General features: G+C 57.2%; 2 protein-coding genes across 2 annotated transcripts in view; one reads left to right on the top strand and one right to left on the bottom strand.

Annotated features, from left to right (window-relative positions):
• NODAL (nodal growth differentiation factor) overlaps positions 1-2328 on the top strand; it is a 3654-nt gene extending 1326 nt beyond the window's left edge. Inside the window, exons 2-4 of the mRNA XM_017732592.1 lie at positions 7-48; positions 581-1353; positions 1453-2328. Of these exons, the coding sequence (XP_017588081.1) occupies positions 7-48; positions 581-1353; positions 1453-1605 (968 nt within the window). The 3' untranslated portion in view covers positions 1606-2328. The remainder of the gene's footprint in view (positions 1-6; positions 49-580; positions 1354-1452) is intronic.
• Positions 2329-6695: 4367 nt separating this feature from the next.
• EIF4EBP1 (eukaryotic translation initiation factor 4E binding protein 1) overlaps positions 6696-9991 on the bottom strand; it is a gene marked incomplete at its 5' end in the record, with an annotated part of 4596 nt that continues 1300 nt past the window's right edge. Inside the window, 2 exons of the mRNA XM_017732584.1 lie at positions 6696-7049; positions 8198-8368. Coding sequence (XP_017588073.1) covers positions 7018-7049; positions 8198-8368 — 203 coding nt within the window. The remainder of the gene's footprint in view (positions 7050-8197; positions 8369-9991) is intronic.

Here is a 9991-nt window from a genome sequence, read left to right as displayed (position 1 = left end):
CCCCGCTCCGCGCCGCCGCCGCCGCCGCTCTCAGCCTCTCCCCACACGGTGAGTGAGGCCGCGGTCCCGGGCATCCCTATCCTGGGACCGGCACCGTCCCCGGGACTCGCAGTGTCCCCGAGCATCCCTGTCCTGGGACCCACACTGTTTCCCGCACTGTTTCCAGGACCGGCGCCGCTCCCGGGCATCTCTGTCGTGGGACCGGCACTGTCCCTGGGTCCCTTACGGTTCCCGGGCAACCCTGTCCCCGGGATCAGCACCGTCCCTCTTCCCGGGACTGCCACTGTCCCCGAGCCTCCCTGTCCTGGGACCAGCACCATCCCCGGGACCTGCACCGTCCCCTTGCATGCCTGTCCAGGGATCCCCGCTGTCCCGAGCATCCCCGTTCCCAGGACCAGCCCCGTTCCCAGGACCAGCCCTGCCTGAGGCTCTCGCTGGCTCTCAGGTGGATCCAGCAGCTTTCTCCCGCCCCTCGGGTTCCCACCGCAAGGCTGGTTCCCTGGCAGTACGCGAGGGCACCGTCCCCCCCAGCTCTGGCACCCCTGGCACCATGTCCCCTCACCCTGCCCTTGGCTTTCAGGTTCCCTGCAGAACGGCTCCCGCTGGGCGCTCTCCTTCGACATGTCCTCCCTCTCCAGAAGCCAGGAGGTGAGTCTGGCTCAGCTCCGCGTCCGCCTGCCTGGCCCCTCCCGTGCCCACAACGTCTCCCTGGACATCTACCACAGCCAGCGGCACAGGTGCCGGGGAGATGGGACCTGTGCCCACCAGCTCTTCCTGGGCACCGTGGCTGGCAGCCCCTCTGCCACCCAGGCCTCCTGGAAAGTCTTTGAGGTCACCAACCTGCTCCGGTCCTGGCTCCACCAAGCTGTAGTTGCTGGGCACCACAGTCCCACGGGAAGGGGGCAGTGGGAGGTGAGAGGGTCGGCTGCCCCGGCCACCACTGCCCCGAGGGACACCGGCCACGGGGACCCAGTCCTGCCCCAGGATGTGGCAGATAGAGTCCTGCTGCTCGTCTTCTCCAAAGACAAGTCTCCAGGAGACCACAGCCTCATCAGGACCGCGGAGACCTCCAAGTACATCATGCGTGACAGCTCGCAGGGCGTGGGGATGCGCCGGCACCGCAGGAACAGGATGGAGAAGCAGAGGATCAAAGTGAGCGACGCTGCCGCGGCCACCGCGCGGGAGCAGGGCAGGGCCCTGTGCAGGCGGGTGGACATGGTGGTGGACTTCGAGCAGACGGGCTGGGGCAGCTGGATTGTCTACCCCAAGAAGTACAATGCCTACCGCTGCGAAGGGCTGTGCCCCTCGCCCGTGGATGAGACCTTCAAGCCCACCAACCATGCGTACATACAGGTAAGAGGGGGTGGCTGCCCCTGCATCCCCTGTGTCCCCCACACCCCCAGGCCCTGCCCGCAGCAGGGGGATGTTCTGCCCTTCCCGTGTCTCCCACAGAGTTTGCTGCAGCTCTACAAGCCCAACCAGGTGCCGTGTCCTGCCTGCTCCCCGGTCAAGATGAGTCCCCTCTCCATGCTCTACTACGAGAGGGGTGAGATCGTTGTCCGTCACCACGAGGACATGATCATCGAGGAGTGTGGCTGCAACTGAGGCCACCTCGTAGCCTGTACGAAGGTGCACATCTCTGCCCAAAAGTGCCCAAAGGACCACGACCGCTGCACAGACCAGGGCATCTCTGAAGCCCACACACCCGTGGGTTGGCAAACCCCTGGCTAGACCTGGGGAGGAGTGAGGTGCCCGGCAGTTCTGCAGCACTGTGTGGCCACAGTGCCTGGCAGGATCCAGGCTCCGTGTGGAAAAGGCCACCAGCCACCTCCCTGTGGCCCCAGGGGCAGCTCTGGTGTGGTGGGTGCCCCGCGCTGTGTTCACCAGGGAGCTGCGGCGCTGGCGGCCGCTGTGTCTGGGACAGAAGCAGGAGCTGAGGAGCAGGAGCAGGACTGGAGCGCAGCAGCATCACTCCCTGCCACGACACGGCCCAGGCAATGCCGCTTTTCCCAGCCACAGGAATCACCAGTGGCCACAGGTTCTGAGGACCCTGCAGCTGCAGTGTCTGGCCATGCTGAACATCCACACCACTGGGATTTTCAATCTCTCCGGGGGTTTAGGCATTTCTCCTAAGAATTCTATTATATTTCTATTAAAACAATCAGATTTCTATTACAACTCAGACAAGTGAGTGTATTACCCAATGTCCAGAGCCCCAGCTGGCAGATCTAGGTGGGCAGCTGTTACAAACAAGTAACCACAGCTCTACTCAAGCCTTTTCCTCCCCTTGCTGGATGAGGTGGTAGCAAAAAGGTCACACAAAAGCTGTACAATTCATCAATAAATTATATATATGATAAAATTGCCTGTTGGATTCTGCTGATTTTTGCTGCTAATGGTCTGCCAGGGTGTCTCCCCTTCTCTGTGTTCCATCTGTTGCATCCAGAGCTTCTCCCTGCTCTGGCTGCAGCCTGCTCCGAGAGCAGGTGGGCTCTGGCTGCTCCTGAAACTACCAGAGCAATGGGGTCCCTCCGACAGTGCAAAAGATGCTCGAAAGCTCCAAAGCTCACGTGAGATAAGGACGAAGCTGTTCCCACCCTGATGAGGGGTTGCTCAAGAGCAAGGGAGGCACCTGCAGGCGTGGAAGGGGAGGCTAAAGGGATTTTCCTCCTTTTTTACCCCTCGGAGATAAGGGAAGGGCTGTGCCCTGTCAGAACAGTGAATTCCAAGCCAACTCCTCTGGGTCACCCATCCGGAGGAGTGATGGGGGCGATGCCCGGGGTCTCGAGTGCCCCGGGGTGACCGTGCCCTCCCTCACGGCAGCGCTGGGGAGGGGCAGCTCCTCCTGCATCAGTCCCCGCGTTTGACCGAGCTGTCGCCGCTGCAGCCCCGGCCGTGGGTCTGGGATCCCCCAGGTTCACAGCTGCCCCCACGGATGGGGACACGACACACGCGTGGGGACCCACTGGTGGCCCCCACGCAGCAGAGGGGACGGGCTGAACCTCAAGCGTCGGGGCTGGCGGCGGGTGGCCCCGGTGGCTGCGCAGGACGGGACAGGGGCCACCTCCACCCCGCCCCTCCTGGGACCAGCGGCCCCGACTCCACATCCCAGGCCAGCCTGATTATCCCCAATCCACATCCCGGCCGGCGGGTAAACAAAGCGTGTCTGGTGTTCCCCCGCCCCAGCAGCCCCTCCCCGGGGCCGCTTACATATTCCAACAGCTTTCACACTGGGACCATCCCGTCATTAGAGGGTCATTTGCAGGAGCTGTCAAGGGTGGGCCGGGGGCGCGGGGCTGACCCCCGGCAGGAGGCAAAGGCAAGCAGGAACCTGCACATTTGTGCTCTGCGTGATGTAAAATTACATTATTTTGCCTCTTTCTCCACAGTTTTGCTACTCCTGCTCAAAAACTGTTCCAAAGCAGGAGGATTCACTCCCCCAGCGCCCACGCTGGACCCCCTGCCCCCCAGCCCCGGCAGGATGCTGTATCTCTGCCATCTCTGCCCCTCCGTCACGCCTGCCTGGAATCCAGCAGCGGGTTCAAAAGTTGTGGCGGGGCAGGGGGAGGCAACAGCCGTTCCCTGGGAAGAGCACGGTGGAAAAATAAAGGCTGAGATTCCAGGGCTGTAAGGAAAACATCAAAGTGTGGACAATGACAATAAAGTCGGGTTTAGGCAAGGATCTGCTGGTGAGCCGGGCTCTGCCAGGCGCGGGCTGTGAGGGGGAACCTGAGCTGAGCAGGGAGAGCTCTGGCCCTGCTCCTGCCCCAATCCACATCGGCTGGGGGACAGAGGGAGCCCAGACACGCAGGACGATAAAGTGGGGGGACAGCCCCAGTCCTGCCACGGGGTCCTGCCCGCGACCCCTCAGCACCCCAGGGCTGGGGGAGAGCTGGCAGGGAAGGGGAAGGGCTGGCTTGGCGGGGGGACAGCAGCCACAGATTACTTTGGACACACAAAAAGGAAAGAGCGAGAACAAACAGACCGAGGGGTCTTATCACAGGCCCAGGGTGATGTTTGTACAAATGGTGCATTAAAGCACGAGCTGGGTCGGGCAGGTGGTGTTCGTCCCGTGACTGGGACACAGAGCAGGACACAGGGACACGGAGTAGGACACAGGGATGTGGGGCAGGACACAGGGACACCGGCTGTGCTGCTGTGCCTGCTTGAGACAAAAAGGGGCTGGGATGGGAAATGCAACGACAAAGCCAACTTGTCCCTGGACCTCCCCGGAGCATCCCAGCTGTGCCTCAGCCACCCACGACTGCCTCCTTCCCTCCCTCCCTCCCACTGTGCACAACTGGGCTCAGCCCGTGGAAAAAGCAGCTCCTCGGTCTGGGAGCGCAAGTGTGGGGTGAGGAACAGACCCTGGTGAAGCAGGGATCTGCCCTGGAATGCTGAGCTGCTCCTCACAAGGCTCAGGCAAGCTTGGAGAGCTGCAAATATGAATGCAGGCAGGAGATGGATCTAAAACTGTCTGGCTGAAGGATGCAGGAGCTGGGGATGTGAGGGAGGGAGGGAGGGAGGGAGGGAGTGAAGGACCAGAGCAATGGGATGCTGAGACCACTTGGTCCCACACCACGAAAGGTTTAAGGAATGGGCTTAGGACAAATTGCATCAGAGCAGATGTCCACGGGTGTCACATCACCTCATCACATCCACTGCTTTGGTCACGGTTCTCTCTGCCCCCCACAACTGCCCTGATGTGCCCATGGCCCCAGGGCCCTGCACCGAGAACCCAGCAGGAGCTCTGACCATTTCGGCCGGACCCTTGGTCACACCTGGCCAGGTGTTTCACAGGGTGTCCTCCCTCCGAATTATCAGCCACGAATCGCTGTCGGAGGCACCTGGTGCTTTGATGTTCCCCAGATCTGCATAAGCAGCAGATACCGATGCAAAGCTGCCAAAGCTGCCGGGGCATAGACAAAGCACTTAACACCTCCAGCACGTGTTACCTCTCCTACAGGTGGGAGGGAATGGCGCTTAGGAGCATTACCTGCAATACCTGACACCCCCAAAAACCAGGCAGCCACTTTCGTACCGGCACCAAATCTCAACGCCACAAGACTCCTGCTCCTGCAACAGCCATGGCAGGTCGAGGCTGAAATCGGCTCTTTTCTACCCCAAACTGCCTGAATGTGCAGCCCTCAGCTTGGGATGACACCTCCGGGCGGTCCCAGGGCCACCAGCACCGTGTCTCCCACCGAAACCACAGTCCCGGGTGACAGAGTGGGACACTGCCCAGACACACAGCTCAGGGGACGGCGACACCCAACGCTGCCGAGAGAGGTCCCTGTCCAGGAAACCTGCCCACCGAGGGTTCCATCGATCCAACCCTTCCCACTGTAAACCCACGCTGGAGCGAGAATTCCGGACAGAGCAGGAGAACGAGCCCCAGCACAAGCGCCCGGATTCAGTCCCTGCACACCCTCCCCAGCCTGTCACGGCTATTTCAGTCTCCCCCGAAGGAGGGGAGCTTTGGGGAAATTGCCATCAACATGGGAAGTTTTCCTAAACCAAAAACTGATGCTGCCCCTGCGGAAATTGCAGCTGGGGGTTGCTGTGCCAGCAGTGACCGGAGCAGGAGGGCTCTGAGGACATGAGGAGCTGGACTGCAGCTGCACCACAGCCCAGCAGTGCCATTTTTAATCAAAACCACCAATTTAACACAGAAAAAGGTCTGTCCCAGCTACAGCAGCTCCCCTCTAAACCCTCATCAGAACGTAACTGGTGCAGCTGAGACTGATAAAGTCACACCTGAGGGCAATAAATTTGGATTTGCTCCCATTAAGGTTTCAGAGAAACCCTTAAATCTTATCCTAGAGAAATGCATGTTTATCTGCAGCAATTGCTTTGTTCTGTTACTCATTATTGAGGGTTTGCATATCATAATGTCACCACTGAGCTTCATTAGCAGGTATTTAAATGCTATCTACCAAACCTGATTTGCACAGACGCTCCTTGTGGTTTAGGAAGTCTGAAGTTCAGGCTGTGCCCCGGATTCTCTTCCTCTGAGGTTGCCCCCACCCCCCAGCAGTAGCACAGCAATGTGTCTTACAGACTGTCCAGACCGTATTTATCAAACCTCACTGAGGCTAAAAATGAAGATATTTGCTCTGGGGACCCAATCTGAACATTCCCACGGCAAAATTAACTTTATTGGTTGAAAACGCCCCTCTCAAAGCCTGACAGACTTTGTTTCTAACCTCCCTGTGAAACCCTCTTCCCCAAAGCTCTTCTCCCTGCCCACCACATGATGGAAAAGAGAAGTGAGGGTAAAGCAGCATGGAAATTTCAGCAAGGATCACAAACCCAGGCAAACACATGCCAGGAAGAAGGAATTGCAGCAGAGAAGCTGGAGGCTCCTTCCTTTCCCCAGCTCAGAGTCAGGGACCCTCCAAGTGCTTCCAGCTGAACTGATCCCAAATATTCCCACCTGCAGCCTGAGCCCGGCCCCCTGCCAGGCAGGCAAGAGAACGCACCTTGTGACAGAGCCTTCTGGAAACACTCAGGGGACAGTTTCTGTCACAGATCTGGCAGACCAAAACTTGCCCCAGGGACCAGGTGGGACACAGGGGTGTTCAGCCCAGCCCCAGCAGCACAGCGGGTACCTGAGGGTGAGGCACAGAAGCACCTGACCCATTTTAATGCCTCAGGTCAGCAGCTTCTTGATGGAATAAGGGACAGAAGCCACATTTATTGCATTCATCTCCACACGAGGAGACTCCACATGATTTTTTATTTCTCCCTTATATTGCATTTCTGAAACTGTTACAGTATTAAAATGATTAACAAAAGCATAAAACTGGAACCAAAACCAAGGGGTGAGAGTGTCTCCTCCAGCATTCCGAGACCCGGCCCCTGGAACAGGACACGCTCTGCTCTCCCGAGGGAATCATCTGCCTTTCCCAGGAGCAGGAAGGCACTCAAGGCATGGGCTGCTGTAAGCCTGGCTGGTGGGAATCCTCAAGACAACTCCTGGTGCTTCACTGGATCAGCACTCTCCGGGCAGGTGCGTTAGATGTCCATGTCGAACTGCTCTTCCTCACCTGCTGGGAGGGACAAAAGCACAGGTGAGTCCTCAGAGTTCCACATTAAATACCAAAGATTTTAGTGAAGGAGCGACTGGCAGCTGGCTGTGCTTCAGAAATGGGGTCGTTTGGGCTTAAAATCGGCATTCAGGCATCAGGGTTGTTGTGAAAATCATCTTGTGAAGCTCTGGTAAAGGTGTCAGCTCTGGGGGATCCACCAAAGCAGAGGGAGAGAAAATGCCCTTTAAATAATTTATTCTTAGCCTGGATTTCCTCCTAACAAGGAATGTAGAGAACCACCATGAGGACAGTCGCTGGGACAACCCAGACAGGCACATTTCACACTCATCATCCCAAGAGCTGCTCCCACAGCCAGACAGGAACCAGCGAGGGCAGCCAGGAGCTGTTCCCGAGGACAGGGATTCTCTGGGAGCCACAACCCAGCACCCAGCCTGCATGTCAGGGTGCCAGGGAGCCCAGTGAGCCACTTCAGGTCACAACAGTGTGTCAGGCACAAGGCAATCCTGACTCTAGAAAGATTTTACTTGGAGTGAGCACAGAATAAGAGCCTTCAGATCTTTATTTTTAGAGAGAAGATAAATACTTGCACTTGGTGGGTTCTGGTTGCTTCAAGAAATAACCTCAAATAACTTTAAAACAATTCTTCAAAGGCAACATTGGCTTGTGTTGCTGCAGCAGGGCCTCAGTGAAGTGTCCCTGTCACAAAATGGGGTCAGAAACAGGCAGGAGGAATTTACAACTCAGGCTGATATTAAAAACCCAAGTAAATCCTGCTCTGAATTGTAACCTGAAACTCCAAGCAGCTGCAGCACTGCCCAGCACAGGGAGAGAGGCAGCAGCAGCTGCCCCTCTGCTCTCCACAGGGCTCCTAATCCAACAGCAGCTTCCCAAATGCTGAATTAATGGGAATTATATCAAATTACACCTAATAACTGCAAAAGTCACATTGCTGGGGCCCACAGCAGGATCAAACAACTACAAGAACCTTGTTACCCTGTGACACCGAGCCCACTCTGACTTTCCAAGAAGTCATTGGAGAATTGACCACAGTTCACGGGAATCTCCTGGCTCCACTCCAGCTCTGGAATTTCTAGGAACCAGCAGTGCACCTCACGGGTTGTTGGGGTTTTGCTGCCTGCGCTTACCTGCGCTCACTTTCTCCTCACAGTTTTGGACATGGTGGTTTTCAAGCTTCAACTCCTCCACGTTCGGGCTGGTAACGCCTGGAATGTCCGGAAGGTCGGAGGGGGGTGTTTTGGCAACCGGAGAATTGCGGCATTCCATCAAGAACTTACGGTCATAAATAATCCTGGTACCTGGGGGGGGGACAGGAACATGGTCAGGTGTCCCTGCCCAGGGCAGGGTGGGGAACTGGATGATCTTTAAGGTCTCTTGCAATCCAAACCACTCAGGGATTCTCGGGTATCTAAGCGATAGCTGTGATGTAGTGCTTCACTGCTCAGTCTGCATCACCTCACCCCAAAGCCAGGTACATTGTCACCATTTCTGCCACTAAAGGTGAGGCATCAGGTACCCAAACGCTGCCAGCTGCTGCCCAGAGCAACACAGGACTCCAAACCCCAGGCAGGGGCTGGAAGCAGCAGATCCAGCCCCTTCCACCTTGCTCAAGGTCACACCAGCCCACAAAGCAAACAGAAAACTGAATTTATTTTCCACTCACGACCAGAACCCACATCCCACCTGAACCTGCAGGTGAATACACACCAGGGGACAGGATGTGGCAGGCCCGTGTCCCTCTGAGCGCTGCCCAGCGGGAATTCCTGCACGGACATGTCCCTTGGCAGAGCAGCAGCTACACACACCTTGCTCAAGGCTTACACAGATTGCTAATGCTCCAAGGGTTAACCAGGAACCACCCAGCTCCAGCCTACCACATCGAGCCTCTGGGCATGGATTTCTAGGAACACCACGGAACACCCTGTTCCTTATAAAGGAATTTCATGGAAAAAGCTCAAAAACCACAGACAGAAAAGGGATCCCTCCAAACAGCCCACAGCCTTAACCCAGGAAGTGCTGGAAAACAGTGTTTGCTTCCCAAAACAGTGTTTGCACACCCCTCTGGATCAGGTAGGTCCTGCTCTGCTCCTGTTCCAGCCAGAGGGAAAGGAACTTGTCCTTGTGCCCTCCCCAAAAGCGTTAACTAAAGTACACACATGTGGGCAAACAGCTCCCGTCACCATCTGTCCTGGAACAATCAACTCCCTTTGGTTTGAACACTATAAATATAAAATAAATACATAAAACAACATGTCCGGGTGTTGTGTTCCAACCAAGTTCTGCCAGGGAGTTCTCAAAACACTGAAAAACTTTTCACTGATGATTCTGAACTTGAGTTGTTTCAGGAGAAGGATCCAACCCAACAGTCAGCTGGCTGGGAGAGGGGTGTTAAATTCCTGGGAAGCTCAGGGAGCAGGACTAGGACAGGGATTCCTGGAACTGCGGCTCATGTACCAGCACCGGGAGCACGGAGCTTCCACGTTCCTCCAACAACCTCATGCCCAGAGCTCCCGAAAGCAAAGGGCCTGTGGACAGCTGGAGCAGGACACCCTGGGCAGGACACCCAGCCTGGGCTGCCCCAGGCACAAAGAAGCTCCTTCACACGCCCAAAGCCACGTTCCCAGCAGCTCCCCGGTGCTGCCAGGGAGGCCAGGGTGTATTTAGCAGGAAAACCCACCCACCACGGGATGCTCGGCTCCCTGAGAGCACCACAAGTCAGACACGCAGCCCTGCGTGTCTGTCCTCCAGCAGCTCCGAATCCTCCCTCCCTCCAGCAGCGGGGTGATGCCGCAGCAGGGCCGGGCAACACACGCTGTCCCCAAACGGGCCGGGACAGCCCCGAGCGCTGCCAGGTGGGCACACCCCGGCCACAAACACGGTCCAGCCTCTCCTCTCGCTGCCGACACTCGGCACGCTCCCGG

Source organism: Corvus brachyrhynchos, unplaced genomic scaffold (assembly GCF_000691975.1).
Source record: "Corvus brachyrhynchos isolate BGI_N302 unplaced genomic scaffold, ASM69197v1 scaffold150, whole genome shotgun sequence".
Classification (NCBI taxonomy): Eukaryota; Metazoa; Chordata; class Aves; order Passeriformes; family Corvidae; genus Corvus; species Corvus brachyrhynchos.
Note: the sequence above shows the minus strand (reverse complement) of the source record. Positions and strands in the feature narration are given on the sequence as shown.